The sequence below is a fragment of the Tauraco erythrolophus genome, chromosome 12 (assembly GCF_009769465.1).
Source record: "Tauraco erythrolophus isolate bTauEry1 chromosome 12, bTauEry1.pri, whole genome shotgun sequence".
NCBI classification, from domain to species: domain Eukaryota; kingdom Metazoa; phylum Chordata; class Aves; order Musophagiformes; family Musophagidae; genus Tauraco; species Tauraco erythrolophus.
Window position 1 is genome coordinate 425,762 of NC_141476.1, and position 20,400 is coordinate 446,161.

The 20,400-nt window shown below is 51.8% G+C and overlaps 1 protein-coding gene across 2 annotated transcripts in view; it reads left to right on the forward strand.

Moving 5' to 3' along the window:
- Positions 1-3,536, forward strand: part of TMCC1 (transmembrane and coiled-coil domain family 1) — a 102,730-nt gene extending 99,194 nt beyond the window's left edge. For both annotated transcript variants that reach the window (XM_086619131.1, XM_086619132.1), the window contains 2 exons: positions 621-756; positions 2,353-3,536. In XM_086619131.1, coding sequence (XP_086475257.1) covers positions 621-756; positions 2,353-2,667 — 451 coding nt within the window. In that variant the 3' untranslated portion in view covers positions 2,668-3,536. The remainder of the gene's footprint in view (positions 1-620; positions 757-2,352) is intronic.
- The last annotated feature ends 16,864 nt before the right edge of the window (positions 3,537-20,400 follow it).

Below are 20,400 nucleotides of genomic sequence, written 5' to 3' on the forward strand. Positions count from 1 at the left end.
GTTCGTCAGTAGCAAACCGAAAAATAAGCCTGCAGGTTGATGGCTCGTATGCCCTTCTTATAAATAATATGATGGTCTTTGCTAGTTAAGATGAGTCATCCATGGGCGAATAAGAAAAAATAAGTCAAAGATGTCCATCTGACCTCACATGTAAAGATCAGACAGGACTATCGTGTTCTCTGAGGCATCGGTCACGTTAGATTTCGGTGCCACTTTCATGCCTGTTATTGTTCTGAGTGCAGATGAAACTGCTTAAGAGCTCATGGTATTAGAAGGGGGCCGTTTGGTTTGAACGGGAGTTTGGTGAATGCCTTACTCTGTTCCAACTCTGTCCTTCATTTCTCGCATCACTTGACAGTTGTCATTAACTGCTCTGTGTGTTTTTCCCCAGGATAGAAACAAGATTAACGTAACCCTATCTGGTAGAAAATTCCTTAATTCTACCTGGTAAGAAATTCTTTGATTCCCAGGGAGAGGGCCTTCCGTCGCAACGCGAGCTTTTGCAACGGCTGAGGCCGTTTTCAGTAAAAAGTCTGTGATGTTCGTTGCTCGATTGTTACTGGTGTGGTTTTGCCGCCCTCTTCTCATTAGAGCTGCTGTGCCATGTGTGTAATTTCTAGATGTGAAAGACTTGAGGAGCAGCTAAATGACCTGACCGAGCTCCACCAGAATGAGATCCTCAATTTGAAACAGGAGCTGGCCAGCATGGAGGAGAAGATTGCCTATCAGTCCTACGAGCGAGCCCGGGACATCCAGGTGGGTGACAGACAAGGACGCTCGGTCCTGCCTTCCTGCGCTTTCTGGAACTCATTCGCTGTTGAAATGCTTCTGTGGTTCGATGATTGGTTTTAACAATTCTCAGTTGTCACAATACTCAGGTTTTGTTCTCCCCTCTGATTTAGCACGGCAGGCAGAAGTAAGGTTAAAAACATAAACTGGAGCGGGGGTTTCTCAATAGGTTTTTTTAATCTTCACTTCGATTCAGTGCTTTTAGTGTAAACTTGGCAACTGGGACTGACTATTCCTCAGCATTGCTGGGGAAGAGGTAAGTGTTGACTTTTCTTGCTTGAAGAACTAGTTCAGAACATGAGCTGATGTTGCAGAGGAGCAGTGGCAGAGATAAGTCTGTAGGCAGGGAGTCCTCGTTCCTGTCCAGCGATCGGTCGGAGTGCTGCTGCTGCAGACCTTCCCCAGAGTTGGCCTTCGGGTCTGAGAAAAGCAACTCTGAGGGAGGATTAATGGCAAAATTGTACCTTTGTATCCAAGAGCAGAGCTGTCTCCTTACACTAACTGCCTTGAAAACCCTTCCCCTTACCCCTAGCCCACCTGCTGCGTATTACCAGTGTTGGACTGTGGGTTGGTCCACTCCAGGTTCAGCGTGGTGAGAAGGGCTGAAAACGTTTGCTCCCGAGTCAATGGTGCTTCAGGGGTGATGTTTGGTATGGGCTAGTCTTCTCCTTCCACGTACTTCTGCTTTGCCTCTTCCTAGAGGCGGTTTCAGAAATCTCATGCTGCTTACCCTTCTCCCAGACATCCCATGTCTCCAGCCCTCGCAGTGTCCCCTGGAGCTGTGCCAGCGCCACAGCGCGCTGCAGCCCAGAGGAGATCTTCCCCCCGTGCCCCCAGCTGTGCGGCCCCAGTGTCGGTGCTCCTCCAGCCTCTCCCGGAGCTCATCCAGCTCGCTTAGCAGAATGCCACCAGGCTTTTTTGGTTAGTTATTTTTGTTGACTTAGTTTCCTGCCAGGTTGACCAGAGAGTTGAGTGGGCTCAGAGAGGGCCCGACAGGCATCAACCGGTGCAAGGACAGTGATGGAAATGGGAGGCTCTGGGAACACACATCCCAGAAAAGGAAGGGAACGGGGAGTGCTGGCTGGACACAGCACCTGTTCCCTCAGTGGTCTCCTGAAACTAAAGCTGCAGTGGGCGGCTCGCTGGGTGCCCCCCTTTCTGGACAAGGGCTGTCAGCATCCCCCTTGCCCCCGTCCAGCAGCCAGGCAGGAGGGGTGGTGAAGTCCCACCGTGGCACCACATGCAGGGACACACAAAGTGGCACCTGAAGTGTGTGTTTTAACACAGCCTGACTTCTGCCCAGCCCGTCGTCTCTGTCGAGCCTCTCTGGTGTGAACAGGGCGATGTGGCGTGTGACAAACGGCAGTTAACGAGGGGCTCCTCACCCTCTGGCCTGGCTTCCTCTGCTCCTGCTGCGGGGCATGAAACCAGCGTAGTGACTGGTGCAGGAGGCATGTGAGGGGTGAGGAGGTGGTCCTGGCCCGGCGGTGGGGCAGGAGCCGTGGGCTGTCCCCGCCGGGTGACGCGGGCGCTGGCGGCCCAGCAGTGTGCTCTCACCTGCAGGAAGCACTGGAAGCGTGCCAGACCCGCATCTCCAAGATGGAGCTGCAGCAGCAGCAGCAGCAGGTGGTGCAGCTGGAGGGGCTGGAGAACGCCACGGCCAGGAACCTGCTGGGGAAGTTCATCAACATCCTGCTGGCTGTCATGGCCGTCCTCCTCGTCTTCGTCTCCACTGTGGCCAACTGCGTCGTGCCCCTCATGAAGACTCGCAATAGGACGTTCAGCACTTTATTTATAGTGGTTTTCATTGCCTTTCTGTGGAAGCACTGGGACGCCATCACTGGCTACTTGGAACGGTTCTTGTCCCCCCGCAGATGATGGCCGCAGGAACTGGCTGCGTCGCCCGCCGCCTGGCGCTCGCAGCGAGCACGCGTGGCAAAGGTTAGTCAGGAACTACTCTGCTGAAGTTTTAAAGTGTCCGAGTGAATTTGTTTACATTTAGAATAACGTTTTTTCTCTGCGAGATGCATTGCAATAGTATTTTTTAGATTTTATTCAAGAACTCTTTTTGGCGAGAATCCTGGATAATTTTTATGTAGCATGGTTCTCTTTGGATGCAAATCTTAAGATTCTTTGAAGTGTACAAAAGAAATAAATAAAATACAGAAATTTGGAGTATACCAATGGGCAATTTAAATTGTGGCTTGAACTACTGTACTAAACCTGTCAGGAGGAAGAGAACGTGGTTCGCTTAAGATGAGCAAAGCTAAATCTAGTGCACAGCCTTGAATGATGGTACCACAGCAAACCTGTAACACTAAACTTTTACTGTGAAGTCTGCTCACATTCCATGTCCAAATGTATGCGTTCAGAGTGGTTTCTTTCCTTAACAAGAGAAAACAACAATGTGTGGATCTCTTCCCCAGCTCAGCGGCTGGGCTCACCGCTTGTGCTAACCTGACTTAGAGTAACTCTCTGTAAGGCTGGCTGACTTGGCTAAGCGTAGGAAGTGGAAGCCTCATGCTGTACACAGTAACTGCACAGTCGTGCTACAGTATTTTGAAGTAGTCCTTGAAATACTTGTCTTTAAGCAGAAGCCCTTGGTCGCACTTTTAAGGTTTTTTTTATATATGTATATTCACAGATTTAAAAAAAATCCAAACAGCATACTTGAAGAGTGTAATACTCAAACTCTCAGTGCTTCCTTATTGTTTCTAATAGGATTTTTTATTATAATTATTATTATTATTATTGGGGGTTTTTTTTTGGAAGGGGTTGGGAGGGTCATTACTTTTTTTTTTCCTTTAAAATAAAGAAGTGATGTTTTTAAATGAAGAAATGCGTGAATAATTGTGAGCTGTCTTGTCCTGAAACAGTTTTGAGGAGGGCAGAGAGTAGTTTCTAGTGCCAGCCTGTCTGGAACACAGTGCTATTCACATGCCATTTATCTGTCCTCCTGAGCATACCGATGCAGCGTCATGAACATCTGTCTTCTCCACATATTTTTGTCATGCAGGGCTTTTTTTTTCTTTCTCTAGATGTGAAGGAGAGCATGTTTGTATTTCTCATTTCCACATCATCTCTCATTCTTGGCCTCAGGATAAGAATAAGGAATTTTTCTTCATCCCTTCCTAGGGAAGAGACAGGTTCTCTTAAGGAAAGAAATACTGAATCAACAGTCCACTTAAAAGAATGATTGTCTCAGAAATATCTTTGATTTAATTTTAAATAACCCCCTAAAAATTGAAACCAAAGTTTTCCTCCTGTCAGGCTCTGGTAAGATCATTTGTGTGTCTGCGTTGAGATCTCTGTACGCTGTCTGTGTGCTGTGCCATAGAGAGCATCCTCTCCAGCCGTGGGGGCAAATACTCGGTGTGGGTACCTTTCCGAAGCTCTAAAGGATGTACCAGCTTTGAATGTAGCTTCGAGTCCTGGTAACACACTGTTGCTGGCGACCTGTTGGTACTGGCAGGCAGGCTTCGTGTCCAAGGAATCTGCATTCATTCGCTCTATGCTGTTTTTTTAACTAGTGTCCCTTTCACTATAACAAGGCCAGGATCAACTTCCTTCTCCATGAAATCCAAAAAGACTCCAGGATTCTCTTTCAGATCCATTTATGGTGTTTTGTTAGATCTTACAGTTTGCCTTCCTTCCAGGTTTAAGTTCCCTCTAGGAACCAAATGGTGCCCAAGTGACCTAAACCAGTTGAAATCATACATACACATACATGGAACATTTATATCATATACATACACTCGGAAGCCTAGGACTTTATGCTATGATGCAAATTTTGGGTTCTGAGAAACTCCTCAAACTATGTTAACAGCCTTGAGAGTCTTCTGATTATGAGCGGAGGCAAGCCCTCTGCCGTCCGACCATCCTTCTTCCTTCAGAGATTGTTTTTCCACAGTCACAGGAAACTCAGGTACCCCTCTCCCCAGGGATCCCAGCACACCCCCTTCATCACCATGTGCACCAACCTGCTCCTGTCCTACTGAAAACACAAATTGCCAATTGCAACTGACTCGAGCCAAAAATAATCGTGCTTTCCACAGATTGCAGACAGAGCAAAGGTTGCATAAACATTCCCTCCCTAGACCACGCTTCTAGCTCCAGTGAAATTCCGTTCTGCTTACCACCCTTCTCTGGCTGTTTCAAGTTACATGGCTAACCATCGTCTTCCCATTACATAGCTTTTGTCAGAAACAAAGGTGTGAATAACGGTAGGAACTGATTTGGCACCTAATTGAAAAGCTGTCTTGCCTTTATTTCTGAAAACTGGCCTTTGCACCTCTGTTTTTCTTAGTTTTGATCACACTAGAATTGCTCATGTACGTTTTTACTTGGCCAAAGCAGGAAAGAGTTGAAAGCCAATGGATCTGGACACTCAGTGCCACTCGTCCGTAGTATTTGAAAGAAGCATTTGTCCCTCTTCTTCTTTATATCCGAATTTCATTTAGTGTCTCAGTGTCGTCTTTAGTAAATACCCTTTGCTAATTTGCCAGAAGGCACAGGCTTCATAGAAACTTATCACCTCAAAACTGTTTGGTGAAGGCCATGTACATACGGTTCTGGACAATGTCTGTCTGTCTGTCTCTTTCTCTCTCGACAGTTTCTTCCATTCCGGAAAGTTGTCTGCAGTAATGCCATATGTGATGCTGCATCCACTTTTCATATCCTAACACAACTGCCACGTGTTTTGCCTTTTGCATTAGCAGAACGTTTTGGGGTTTTCCTCCCTCTTCAAGTTGAAGGTCTGTGATGATTTCTGATAGCTTAACAATGATTATATTGTTGGAAATGTGATTCTAGCTTTAAAGCCCCCTTTCCTTGTAAGTGGTTGTGTTGGCTTTCTTGATGAAGCGTTTCTGGATGACGTGTAGAAGACAGTTTCCGCCGTGGATGTGAGTGTGCATGTGAGTACCTTTTATTAGCCTTCCTTATGGATGTAAACTTTTTAGTGACCATCTCTGAGTTGCAGAATGTTTCCCGAAACATTTCATATTCAGAGTTGAAACGACTCTGAAATTGCTTAGATATGTTTAGCACATATCAACTTGGCATATAAGAAGGGAAGAATATAATGGCTTGTGTTAATCCAAAAAGCAGCAGCTCTTCATTGAAATTCTATGGTTCAAGTGAAGTTCATCTGTTTCCCCCATTTGCTTTCTCAGTGTAAAGAAGAAAGAAAATCTTGATGCCAAAAAAAAAATTATCATGTTAAATTTCATAAAGTTCTCTTTTCTCTCAGCCTCATTAGTTCAGTTTAATGATACTCAGCATGCTCACAGCAATTATTTCATTGGTTTATTCCAATCCCATGAGTTTTTAGGGTCTGATCAGATTAAATGAGTTCTGTACCTGTCACACTGGGACAGAAAAGCACTGTCTTTCAGCTTTGAAAATATACTTTTTTTTTTTAATTAAAAAAGCAGCATTATAACAAAAGAAGCCAGGCTACAAAGGGGTTCAAGATTGGGTAGTTTTGCCAGTTTTAAAGTGAATTCTGAATGTGGCTAAAGAGTTACAAACCCTGTGTGTCTGTGTTGTGTATGCCAGGTGGTATAGTAGTAGGCAATTGACTTAGCTGTAAGTGTGTTTTAAAAGTGTAAAAAAATAAACAGAAAAACTCACTTGCACGGGTTGAAAAGTACAGAAATGACACTTGTGAACGTAACACTGTAGTTTATAGATCTTAAGCTGCTAATTGTTGAGAGAGATTTACATTTGTCTTGTCTGATTGTCGCAGATTTATCTGTGACACTTTTACTGTATATAAAAAACTTTAAATAAAGACCTCAGCTATTAACACTGGCCTAATTTGGATGTTTCCAAAGGGGTGAGGGCATGGGGGAGTGGTCAGGGGAAAAAAGAGGGGTGTATTAAAACTGTGCTGAGCCCTAAAAAGCTTTGAGCAAGTTCTTCACAGATCTGGTCACCTGGGCACGGCGAGAATAAACTGGCTGCACTGCTGGGTCTCTGCGGGCAGGGGGAACAGCAGCACTGTGCTCTTTCTCAGCCGTTGCCTTCCAGTCCACCCGGAGCCTGGGAAGCCTCTGCAGCGTCACCACCGTGCCCGCAGGTGCCCGACCGGTTGGTGTGGCTCGCGCATCACGGCGTGTCTCTGCCCTCCCTACCTGCAAGCCTCAATTTGGAGGAGGGTACAATTAGGCGAGGTGACTTGCCCGAGAGGTGTTTTGAAGAACTGGGAGTTGCTCCTGTGTTTCCCACCTCTGAGCAGGTCTGTGACTGGGCTGCCCCGGCCGAGCAGGGGTGGGGGCTGCCTCGTGCCTCTTTGGATTTTTTCCTTACTGGGTTTGCAGCGTCAGCTCTGTGCAAAGCTGCGCGTGCAAAGCTGCGCGTGCAAAGCAAGGCGTGATTCTAGCCTCGCCCGGGTTTCTCATGTGGATCTTGTGATGGAGCAGCTCCAGCCCCCAACTCAGCTTTGACCAGGAAGAATTCAGCTGCTGGGATGGAATCCACTAACCGAAAGCCTGCTCCCTCTTCCTCTGAGGAACGGCGAGAGCCTATATCGTGTTGGTTGGGCCACCGCTCTACAGATAAGTATTTTGTCTACCACGTTTCATAGAAGACTTTCTGCATTCTTTAGCATTTGTACAAGCGGGAAGTGAGCAGATTCCTCACTGACGTGGAGAAAATACTTGTTCCTCTTTTTGATGCTGTGGCCTTGAGAACACAGAACCAAGGAGGGAATAGCAACAACCTTTTTAAGGAGAAGGGGACCGCGTCGTTTTCTCTTTTCACGAAAAATGCAAGTGCTGTAAAACCAGCAAGAGATCTAAAAGCAAATGCAGCTGTTTGCAGTGATTTTCTCTCCATAGTGTCCCCACAACCAGAATGCAAATTCCAGAAGATTACGGATGAAGCAAGTGCATGGGGCTGCTTTTGCCAGAGCTGTCTGTATGAAGATAAGACATGGGTGCTGGTTGTGAAGTGTAATGTTTCTGTTTTCTTTTGGGGCGCACCTGATGGTGCTGGTTGGACTCAAAATGGGTGTTGAATGTGGCTCAGGATCAACAAGGGCTATGATGACCAAGGGTGAAAGCAGAGGCCTTCTACTCCCATGTCAACAGTTTTAATCCCATAATTTAGAGGATTAAGAGTCGTTACTCAGCTTTTTGGTTAGTCTGTGGGAAGTGGTTTGATAGCTCCACCCAGGTCCTGGGGACAAAACAGGGATGTGGCAAAGTATGGCTATGCTGGGTTGCCACAGTGGCGATGAATTGGCTGATCTTTCTCCCTGGAGCAGTCGTTCTCCCACGTCAAATCGCAAATGCGTTGATGTGTCGATAGTGGAAATTGGGGCAAACAGACAGCTCCCCACCACGAGACATCTGTCTTCGAGTTGTTTCTTGACAAACACCAAATCCACTTTCTCCTTTAAGGACAGCGTTGGTTAGTGGTTGGTTGGCCTCGGTGAGCTCCGAGCCTACGGACACGCAGAAAAACAAATGACCCCTTTGAACTACGGGAATCCGGCCTTCCCCCGGGAAGCCCGGGGCCCCGGCAGCCGGGCGGGAGGAGGGGCCGCCCCGCAGCACGGCAGGGCCCGCGGCGCCCGGGCCTCGCGCAGGGACGTGAGCTCAACCGCCCCCGCCTAAATCGCGTTAATTGTGGGGCGTTAACTAAGAGAGCGGAAGGGTTCGAGTCTAATTGACGCTCGCCCGAAGAACGCGAGACCTTCCCCGGCGAACACCCGCACCGGAGCCCCCCGCGCGGCCGGCAGCGACGGGGCCCTCCGCCCGCTGCTGCCCCCGCCCGCCCCGCCCCAACCGGCCCCCACCGGCCCACCGCCCCGCCCCAACCGGCCCCGCCCCAACCCGCTCTGCCGCCACCTGGCGGCGGCAGCCGGGAATGCGCACGCTCCGGGTCCGCCCCGCCCGCGGTCTCTGGCGACACCTGGCGGTCGGGCCGGGGCGTGGCACGGGCCGGTGCCCCCGGGCCCCGGGCAGGCGCGGGCAGCCGCCAGGCAGAACGGGCTGGAGCAGCCGCCCGGGCTGGGAGCCGCTCGGCAGCCATGCCAAGGGCCAGAGCGGGGCAGGGACTCCCGGGCCCGTCTGTCCCACAGCGCCTGCGCTGTTTGCCAGCTGCGCCCTGGCACCGCGCCACCGGGCTGCACGAGCTGACCGGTGATGGGAGGACACGCAGCGGGCATGGGAGCAGGCACGAGGAGCGGCGCTGGGTGTTGCACAGCCCAGCTCACCCCGTGTGCAGCACGACCATATTCTCTGGGATGCCATTGCCGTTTCCCAGAGCAGCACGGTGACGCGGAGACCCTGACCCACGCTGTTACACAAACACCTCGCGGATGTTGCTGTGGGCTCCAGAGCATCCCTGCCATACAAACGTCCCAGCCCCTCTGTCGCTGGGCCACAGGCAACAACTGCAGCAGCACATGCAAGACCCTGAGCTGTTCCTATTGTGCAGGACCCGTCTCCCCCACGGCTCAGCATCACTACAGCAGTAACTCCATGGTTATTTCTGCTTGAATCCACTCCCGTATCCGATGCTGGCCCAGGGGACGAACAGGATCACTAATCCCTCTGCAGATCCTGCACACACGCACTTGCCAGCACAGCAGCCAGGCCCGCGCTCAGCTCTGATGTCTGCACAGAAAGGGATTGTGCGGCCACGGGCCGTAGCGCCGCAACGCGTCATTGCCCCGGCTCTGGAGGGAGCTATTCTGAGGCATAATTGCTCACGGCACACGCTGATGGCTCTCAAACCAGCTTCCACACACGGCTGAGTGCTCTGCTTCTGTTGTGTTAAGCGTGGCTGGATCTGTGATTACAGGGAAAAACAGTCATTTGTCTGATCTGGAGCTTTCCTCTCCTCTCCTCAAAGTGGAGCTGGAGTCCACAAAAACTGGGTGGCATGCTCCTCTCTGCTCCATCCACCATAGCTAGCATGCCAGACAGGCTCTGTTGGGCACACGGGGCTGATCTGCTGCCGCTCTTGTTTCTGTTTGTGGCACAGTGTGCATTTGCTGATAGTCCTGGCTCGCGCAGCTCGGTGCCTTCTCCAGCTCCTGAACAGCACACTGGCCTGTTTCCTGACTTGCCCCAGCACCGAAGGGGCACCACACCGACTGAGGCTCCAGGAGGGCCGGTCTCAGCCCGGCTCCGGTGGGGCTGTGTGTGCAGCAGCAGAGATCTCACACAAAGGCGCCTTTTCTCTGATGCAGGGTAGGCTCCTATTGAAAAAAAAAAAGGGGAAAAAAATCATATGAGATTTGGAGGTTTTCTGGGGACAGGACAGAGAGCGCGCAGGAACAACAGCCGCATTGATAAATTCCCCATTTCCTGACGCTGGCCAGGAAAGGAGGGACCTCTGCAGTGGCAGTGCTGCAGAGTGGTGGGAGCGGGAGGTGGCAGCTGGGCCAGCTCAGCAGGGAGATGGCCCACCGGGCACGCAGGCACACAGCAGTATGGGCAGAGCTGGCAGGGACGATCTGCCTGTTCCCCCTGGGGCAAGATAAGCCTGCGGAGGTTCAGGCTGAAGACACTCCTGTTAGAGAAATGCCCATCATCTTTCTGCCACGTCCCCCTCCCAAGCACTGCTCACAGCTCACACCTTTTGTCAAGTGCTGACAGTGCAGTTAGTTACTGGGGGCAGAGTCTGGATGCAGCCAGCACCAGTGAGGGTGCGGTGTGCCAAGCAAGGGTGTGGGAAGAAGTCATGGCTGTGAGCTGGTAAAAGCAGGATGCTGAGCAGGAAATGTCTTTTAACTTGGCTGCTAAAAATCCTTCCCCTCTCCCCATCAGCAATAGGAAATGTGGGGCTCCACTGTCCTGGACATTCTTTTGTTTTGCTCTGGCACATGGACAGTTGCAGGAGCTGCTCATGGAGCCCCACCCGGGAATTCACTGACTCAAAAAGCGAGTGAGCTGGCATGTCCCATTTGACCCCCAGACAACTCAGGTCCTCCTGTGTTGCCCAGAAAGTCTATGAGCAGAGGCTTGAGCCTGAGGCTGAGACTCAGTGGTTCTGGGGACGATGCCTTGCAACAGGGCGTGCTGCTGGCACAGCCAGCGCTCGTGATGTGCTGCGGTGGTGAAGCCGTTCCTGCGGCGGGTGTTTGCGGGGAGGCCTCCAGCTGCTGTGGAGTGCTGATACTCAGGGGAGCGTCTGCTTTCCTCTCTGATGCACTGGCTGATAAGCACAAAGTGTATGAAGAGGAGAGGCCAAGATGGTCTTGCCCCAGTCTCCACGTCTGATGCAGAAACATGGGCAAGGCACAGTTTGCCAGCTGAGATAATAGCTCTTGCTAGGCTAACCTAAATGTGTTTTACACACAGATGTAGCAGCGAGCAGGAGTGATAATGGCAGTGGAGTAGATAGATTGCTACTATCTGGATTACAAAAGGGCTTTTATTTAATTATGCTCAATTCGCTTCCTCTGCCTCTGGATTCCTGCACTGCCAGCGCAGGGCTCGCCTGTGCCTGCCGCCCGAAGGCAGCAGCACGCAGCGAGGCAGCGGGTGCCAGTGCCCTGGGGACCTGCCCTGACGCTGCCCTGGGATGGTCGGAGCAGCCTGATGCGGGCACCGAGCCCAAGCTCAGCGCAGCGGTGCTGTAGGACCCGTCGTGCATCAGCCAGCTTCCCTGGGGGACTGCGCATGGATGAAGCCTGCGCCTCTCCTGGCTGGCTTGGCTCAAGCCCCGTGCTGATTTTATTGCGGCTGCAGCACCTGGCAGAGCTGGCAAGTACTTCACCGCCTTCTATTTTTAAGACTTCCCTTTGAGCATGTGCACGGGGTAGCTGCTGTCCCTGTGGCTCTCCTCGAGGTGATGGTGAGGCTCAGCTGCCCCACCCTGAGACTGGAGCACCCAGAAAAGTCGCAGGTCCAGAGGCAGCCGGGGCCAGCGAGGACAGCAAAGGTCCTCCCGGCCGCACCACCCAGCCCAGAAGGCTTCACTGGGTTTCCTTTGGCTGAAGTGTCTCCCCGCAACGAGACCGCGGACGCAGTGCGGGGAGGGCCGTCCAGGGTGCCCCTGTGTAGCCCGGGAGCCAGCGGCGCCGCTCAGGCCCCCGGCACTGCGTTGGCCCCTGGTACCAGCTCACGGACCCGGCTGTGGAGCGGGGACACTGTGCTGGTGCCTCCGAGTGCCTCCCCCCAGCGCCACCGGGCAAGGCCACGTCCAGGCTCAAGGCACAGACTGCTGACCCAGAAGGTCCCACCCCCCAGGCGGGTGGCACTGGGGCCCCTTGCCCGCCCCACCGCTGGCAGCAGCCGAGGCCCCTCCGGCTGAGCCCTGGTTTTGCTCCCGGAGGGTGGAGGTCTGGTGCTGGGCCCCAGCCAGGGGTCCCACCCTGCGGGCGCGGGCTTTGGGCAGGGAGCGGGGGCAGGGGAGATCAGGGATTAGCTTTTTTCCTTGCTGCATTTCCCATTTCCGCTGCTTGTGGCCATCCCTGCAGCCCGAAGCCAGATGACAGCTTTTAAAGGTGCTGGGTTTGCTTCGCTGTTAGCACGCTTCAGCTCTGACTCACTTCCTTTCCCACCGCCGCTCATCCCTGGCGAATGCCGAAGGAGGTCCCTCTGCGCGGGGGAGCCGCGCCGCGCGGGCTTTGCCGTGTTTCCTTCAGCGCCAGCAGTGTCAGTAACTTGCCGGGTCACCGACGCACAGGCTGAGGTTCGGGATACATTTGTGCTCCCCTAAGCCCTGTCCCCCACCCAAGGGCTTCTTAGGAGGAGCCAGCCAACGCTACTCAATGCTCATGGTCATTTATTTCCTTTTATTGTTGGCTTTGAACTTGTAGGCTCTCACCCAGGATGTTTGATTTTTTTATCTGGAGCATCCGGAAACCCTAAGGATTTCAGGCAGTGCAAGTAGTTGTCACAACATACAGGTAACCCATCCCTGCCCTTTCCAAGAAGGAGGATCTCGGGAGAGCTGAAGTTTTTCACCAAAGAAGGTTCTAGCAGATGCTTGAAGCTCTGGCTGAGGATGCATTAATTAATCTTCATGGCCTCCTGCCAAGTAGCCTGGCAGAGCAGCCCTCCTCCAGCCAGGCAGAGGGAGGTGGAATGACATCCCCGAGGTCACCGACAGCGAGAGTGGCAGGTCTGGGGATGGGACTCTTGAGCCCTCTGGGCCCCTGGCAGAAAGCTGGGCTGCTCCTGCGTGAGTGTGAATGGGAGCCACGTGCCAAAGGGTCTCACGCTGTGCCCATGGGTGTCACACTGTGCCCACCACTGGTGCTGGGTGCTCACCCTCCCGAGTGGGCACGGGCTGCCCTGATGGTGCTCAGAGCCTCCTTCTACGTCCCACTGGCGTGGCGATAGGCATGGTCCCTGCTCCTCCAGTGAGTCACACCAGTCTCCAGCCACTGCCTGAAGTCTCTTGGAGAGGTGGGAGAGATTTTGAAGCACCCACCAGTCCCCAGTGCGTCCCCTCTGCCCTGCGAGCTGCAGGCAGGGGCAGAGAGCAGTTTTTGTCACGCTCAGAAAAATATCACATGAAGCCTGGCTGCTTTTCCACTTTGATTTACTATCACCTTTGACAAGCTCTGTCTCTTGGCTCTTCCGATACTGCCAGCCGTGTCTAATGCTGTTGATTTGATAATATATCTAATCTGGCTTTCTTGCAAACGCCCAGTATCTCAGAGCTGCTGTTCTCCTACTTGAACCATCTTCCTTCCTTGCCTTCTTTCTATCTTTCCCAGCTGGGGCCAATCTGTCTGGGAAATAGTCCAATTTGCCTCCATCTGATGGGAGCGGATCCCAGCTCCGTTCCCTTCATCTACTCCGGAGTCGAAATCAGCCTGGGTCATTATTTTGAAATCCTTCATTTTTCTTCTCTGCATTTTTGCTGCTGCTTTTCTCCCTCACTGGAGGCACTGGTGAAAACACTTCTCAATACTCTTCCTTCAGGATTTTTGTAGAGCAACTACCGCCCACTTGGCACGCACGGGCATTTGAGGTCTGGACAAGATATTCCCCACTTTTTAGACCCTGCTGTGGTCTGAGGAGGAGCACCAGCACCCTGTGTTAGCTACAACTTAAACGTGCCAGTCTGGGCCGGGCATACATCTCCCTGCAGGTGCCCTCCGAGGGCCAGGGGCAGCTGATGCACATGGAGCCCCTCGTGCGCACACGGTGCACGGTGCCTTCCATCATGCACCTCCCGTGGCTGCTGGTTGCCGATGTGGAGGCCAGGGTCTCCATCACGTGGTGGTGTATTGCTGGAGGACCTCTTGGCCCCTCTCGCTCCATCAATGCTCACTGGACGGGACGAGGAAGGTCTGTCTGCGCTTGCTGTCAGCCAGGGCACAGGTTTGGTGTCGGGCACCAACGGGCCCTAACGGCCCTGAGCAGCCCCAGCTGCAGCCTCCACCCTCTGCCCACAGCCTGCCCAGGGCCAGGAGCCCATTTAAGCCCAGGGCTGAGCCCTCAGGGCTGGCTGGGATAGGGCTGTGAGTGCTGCTCTCCAGCACTACCTTCTGCATGGCCTGTGGCCACCCTGGCTGGGCTCCCTGATGGCACGTTATGTCTTGTCTCTGGTCTTGTCTTTAGCCCTGTCTCCTGTGTGGGCTGTGGACCTGTGCTGTAGGCTTGTCTCTGATCCTGTCTTTGTTTGCTCCTGATGGAATCCCCTGGCTTAACCCTGGACCTGGTGCAGTGCTTGCCTTGCCTGTGGCTGCTGATGGACCCTGTCACCAGCACCTGCCTCTGCTCACCGTGGTCAGACCTCATGGGGCTGCAGTGGGGGCTCTGCCAGTGCTGGGCCGCCCTTGCTGCTCCCCAGTGCCCGGTGTGGGGAGAAAGACTCACTGCTTCTGCACCACCAGCATCCCTGGTGCACCTTCTGCCTTCCGTGGTGCTCAGCCAGGGCTGCGATAGCTCGACCCCCGGGACTGCCATTTAAATAGAGCCATGAGCTCCCTCGGTGCCGTGTGTCGAGTCTCCAGATGCAGCACGAGCACGTTAGCGTTATTTACGCAGTGTTTCCTGATCCGAAACATGGCACTTCAGCCCTCCTTTGCAAAAGGTGCTGTCTCTGCTGTAAGAGGACTGGCAGAAGGGGGGGAGGCTGTGGTGTTGTGCTGGGGCTCAGGAGATGCAGCCGCAGTTCCCTGCTGCCCTCTGACCGTGGGCACAGCGGGGCCTGGGGCGCTCCAGTGGCCTGGGGCAAGGAGACCGCGGTGGAGGAGTCCCCAGATGGAAACACTGCCAGTGGTACAACCACGCACGGAGCTGCACCCAGAGCCCTCCTTTAGCGGTGAGACCCCAGCCTGTCCTGTGCTGCTCAGGGATCTGCAGAAGGTGGGGGCTGCGTGATGGACCCACAATTGAACGAGTGGATCCGTCGGCCCCAGGAGGCTTCATCGGGAGAGATCAAGGGTCGCTCCTTGCACTGGCCTCTGGAACATGGCTACACGGGGTGAGCGCAGCACGAGGGCAGGCTGCAGAAGAGCCGGATGCGTCCCGCAGAGCTGCAGGTTAGTGGTGTGCGAATGTGTGAGAAGGTGCTGGGACACTCTTCTCTTACTGGGTGGGTCTTTGACTGTTAGAACTGCAGTAGTGTTGACCACCTGTGTCTGCTGTCCTGGGGAGCTGAAACTGATAACGCCAATGCATGGGGCTGAAATGTTCTTGTTGGGTTGGGGGTGTCTGCTTTGGTGGCTGCGCTGCCTGCAAAGGACAGGCTGGTCATCCGAAACAGTCACTGAGATTTTTCTGACTTGTGGCGAAAAGAGAATTGCCACTGAATTGTCTGGTTTATGGATCCACCAAGTTAATTAACCGTGATTGATAAACCACTGCCAGAACGAACCCTGCTGTGGGCTTATCCATATAATCCCTGTTTGTGTGCTTAAAGACTGATAGGAGAGCCAAAAGAATCCATCGAGACAAAAAGATAAGGCTGAAGATGCATGGTGATGTCTTGGAAATTTAATTTAGCAGGGAAAATATCCTTTTAAAAACTACATTATTAACTGCTGTCAAGTGACAGCCGTTTGGCCTTCACGTGCCGTAGATGAATTCGGCCAAGCCGTGCAGGGCTCTCTGGAAAGCGCCGTGTGTGCCACTAACCGGGCTCCTTCCCGGCGCCCTGGGTGCATAAAATCTGCATGATTGCTTTGCGATGGGGCTTGTCAACAAAGACTGCAGCTGGGTTATGAATCACTTTAATTTGTCATGTGAGCTGGTTTCACACCAATATCTCCGGAGGGAAAATGCTGGAAAGTCGGAGGAGGGAGGATAGGCGATGTCAGATGCAACTCCCCCGCCCTGGTTCTTGATGGAAATGTTTCTCCCTCTCCACCAGCTAATGACTAGTCCTAATTTAATAAAATGGAGCGGAGTGGCCAACATAAAATGTATGTGTTTTGTTTTCACATCTGAGCCTAACATGGCCACAAGTCATAGTCTGAAATGATCGGGGCTGTTATCAGTCACACAATCTGACATTTTGCCAAGAGGTCTCTTTTGTCTCTTCTCCGAGTTGTGAAAACAAGGGATGCTATTTGTTGTGTTCTGTGAAGAAAAATGTGGGTTGCAGAGTCTTAAGGAGCCATTAGATGAAGGAAACCAAAGGAGGAAAGAAAAATCAAGACTTTTTCCTTCTGATAATCACACAAATACCAGACCTCTAGGGACACTTAATGGAAAATGTTTTTAGGAAGCACCTGAAAAACTGCCATGGAAACTTTCCAGTCCAGCCGTCGTATTTTCTCCTGCATCCTTTGCCAGGATAAGCTTGAGAAAAATAAAAGAATCTGATTTTTTTTTTTTCGGGAGGGGAGGAGGGGAAGAGGTTTTATTCATTTATTTATTCACTTGTCATTAATAATAATAATAAGAATGAAATTGCCCACCCCTGAGTCTGAGATCCCTTGACACTTAGTTAAAGTACACAATTATGCAAAATAGGCAGACTCCCAGTGCACGTTATCCCAAGCAGCAAAAGCATAAACCAAACATAAGCCCCTCCACAGAGACAAATTACTCACCCATCAAAAGAATTACTCACTGTGGACAAGTAGACTTTTACAAGGGTGATTTTAAATGTGCAGATGAATGTTACAGCTGGTAAGAATTCATTAGTCAATGAATCTGCAGCAAAGGGAAAGATAAGGAGACATAAGTCTGTTTTTCCTAAGCAAAAAGGGTCTTATACTGTGCTGCTCAAAAATGAAATGCCCTATTCTCTTCCTTTCTCAAATCAGGAAGGTGTTTGATCATGTGTTGAGCTTTAAACTCACAATTAGCCCTCCTGAAATTAAACGAATTATATGTTTTCTTCAACGGGATTGTATTGTTAGACATCTTACAAATATGCCTGCTCCTGACGAGAGGGGCAATGAGTGCCAGCTGTAACACAAATGCCTTTTCTAGCACTCCCTCAGCATGCCACTGCTTCTTTCTTGGGATGTACAGAGCCAGGGGTCTGTATGGCCACCTTGCAGCCTGGCTGCTTTGTGGCTCCGTTGGCATTTGCCAATGTCTGGGCTGATTAACATGGTATTGAAAACCATTCCCTCCTGGTCCTGAGCAGCCAGCCCAACCCTTCAGCTCTTCCCAACAAATTACTAATCTGGCCTTGCAGCAAGCAGCTCCCCACCGCAGCCTCCTGCAGTCCTGGTAAACAACATATGTGAGGATGAGCTGGTGAAGCTGCCGTAAAGGCTTTTGCTGCTTCCGAATTCCAGCTCCTGCCTGGCACGCAGACCGCTGTTGCAGCGAGCAGAGCCCACCTGTTGGCAGCATGAACACAGAGGGCAGGAGTCAGCGTACTGCGCCTGTGGTGACTGCAGAGTCCCCCCGGATGAGGACGATTGGGTACTGCAGCAGCTGGGCTCACCTGGGCATCTGGTTTCATGCCGTGCTGAAGCCTGTTCTGTGGCTCATGGGCAACATTCATGATGTCCATGCCCAGTGCCTTTACCCAGCGCTGCATGGACGCAATGCTAATCAAAGCTGCGCTGGGACCAGCTTCCTCGGTTACCTGATGTTTCCTAAATCCATTTGTTCTTTGGTTGCTGCTTCTGATGATCTCCCCGCCTCCCTCCGCAGGCTGGAGGTTATGCACAGGAAAGGAGGGAAGAACTGGCGCCTTAGGGAGGAAGTAGGCATTGGCATTTTTGTTTGATTCTGGAACAAAACCTCCAGCCCAGGAGCTGTTCTCATTAGTTCTTAGTGTAAAACAGATGCAAAGTTTCATGCAACAAGTGGCATAGGAAAACGGATGTATTTTTACATGCTATCTTTCCCCATGTCTCGCTGCATGGGATCCAGAGCTATTAGATCTGAAGCTGATTAAGTGTGAGACCCCAGCACATCAACACAAGTATTGGCCACCAGTCTCTTAATGATCATCTGGGAGCTGGAGTGCAATGTTCCTTTGAAATACAGGCCAGAAACAAGCTCTTCCCATTTTTCACTCCCCACTACTTTCTATCTGAGAATAAAAGAAACACACGTTTGATGATAGTGATAGATCCGGAGGCAAGAGGTGCATTTCCATTCAAAACCTTGCATGAACATCCTGCTGCAAGAGTTTCCAAGCAAGGCAAAAGCTAGTGAGTGACAGAAGTTGGACAATTGCACTCATTTGTCTGCCTTGTTTTCACTGAAATAGTTCAGGCGAGGCCAACTGTGTTACTTGGATTCTCTAAGGTATAATTTAGGCATGAGATGTTTACAATCAACTCTCATTTGCATCAACTGGGAGGAAAACATGGGATTTGTTGGATATTTCACCTGGTGGGTTAATTACTAGTTTAACCACTAATATTTATTCAACCTTCTGCATCTGAACAGCCACCGGGCCAGATCCTGCCACTCTTGCTGCAGTGCTTACTCCGCAGGTTTCATGCAAGCAGGAGAGGAGCGCAGGACAGGGCCCTGCGAGTGCGGTTCTAGTTTTGCGAAGCAGAATTGGTGCCAGAGATGGGTGTCTGACTGAAACGTTGGATCTGCAGGGAACAACATGCCCTTCCTTTTTGCAGTCCCAGGAACAAGCTTAAACAAAGCTACTGTTTACTATGGGGAACGCTCCGTTGTCCCAGCTAGCGATGATGCTTAGCAAATAGCTTGATAAAATCAGTGGGACCACTGGTGAGACAGGAAACCTCCGAGTGTGCAAGGAGCTCAGGGACTGGCCCCCAGACTCTTCCGTGAGCGCTGCGCAGAGGAGTCTAGACACTGCTGAGCAAGGCTGAAACGAGCAAGGCAATTGATGGCCAGTTTTGATTGAAACCAGAAGTTTTGCTGTTTTTTTTTTTTTAAACCCAGGCTTAAAGAGACATCACTTAGAAGAAGAACATCGATGGAAAGATAAACCCAGTGCATGAGAAGACCCTGAAGGTGAAAAGTACCATTAAGTAGGTTAAAGGAGCCTGCCCTCCTATGACAAGCTGTTCTCTGTGTGAGCCGACAGAGAGCACCAAGAGGGAGATAAGAAGGTTACAAGGTCAGAGTCCAGATTACTGAAACCTCGGTGGCTCGCGCCATCTTGGGCACCTCTGCATGGGTTGCAGGCAAGAAGCTAATGAGTGCCAGCTGTGATGCTTTTGGTGCTGCTTGCACCTCTCCTCTGGGAACTGACCCAAAGCCGTCAGCTAATTCCTATATGCCAGCAGCTCTCTAGGTGGGAACAAATTTTGGATATTTAGGCGCCTGGCCTGAAAGGACTTGCCAGCAGGGAGAAGAAAGGCCCCATATTTCATGACACATCCTAAGTCACCTAGTGAAGTGCGTGTTTTCCCACCGTGACCTCTGACAGACCCGTGGTCACTTCCCCCCGCTGGTGGGGACGGCCGAGGCACTCGCCGAGGAGAAGTGAAAAGCAGCGGGCTCAGCCCTGCGCGCTCGGCGCTGGGTGGCCCTGCAGTGTCCTGCCCCCGTTAGATGTCCTGCTGCTGATCGTAGGAGGCAGAAGTCAACGGGTGGGAAATTCCAGGTTCAGGTCTGGGAGGATGCAAAAGCTGATGGAGCCCAGATCTGACCTGACGGTGTGAGGTTTGTCTGTGTCCAGCCCCCGGTGCACAGACCCTCCTGACACACACCTCGTCTGGAGAGGCAGAGGAGCTCAGTGCCCAGGCTGGCACCTTCAGCTCAGCCAGCACCTGCCGCTCATTAGTCCTCGTTATTATTGAAGCTCGTTATTGCTCTCTGGTCAGATAAATGCTGTGAAGTGGGGGCTGCTGCTGTTTCCCCAGCCTTCCTGGGGCTGAGCAGGCCGTTTCAGTCAAGGAAGCTATGTCACTGATGTTGGGCTGGGTAAGGTGGCCGTGTCATTTGTATGATTCCTCCGCCCGTGTGTGGCAGAGATGCTGAGAAAAGGGAGTTCCCTGTGACATCCGTGAGCTCCGAGATGCACTGCACACCTGTGTACGCAGCGATACGCGGGTGTGAAAACGGCCAAAAGAGCGATGCTCGGGCAGAAAGGTGGAGCGGCTGACATGGAGCCATAGAGGTACCTCAATCTTTGACTGCATGGTGTTTGTTTTAAAACAGGGTGAACGTTGAAAGGTCGTTTTAACTATTTAGGCTGTTTGATTACCTTTTCTTTTCCACTTCCCTCAGCCATATCAGCAGGTTGCTGCGTCTCTCTTCCTTTACCACTATTTCTGCTCAGTTT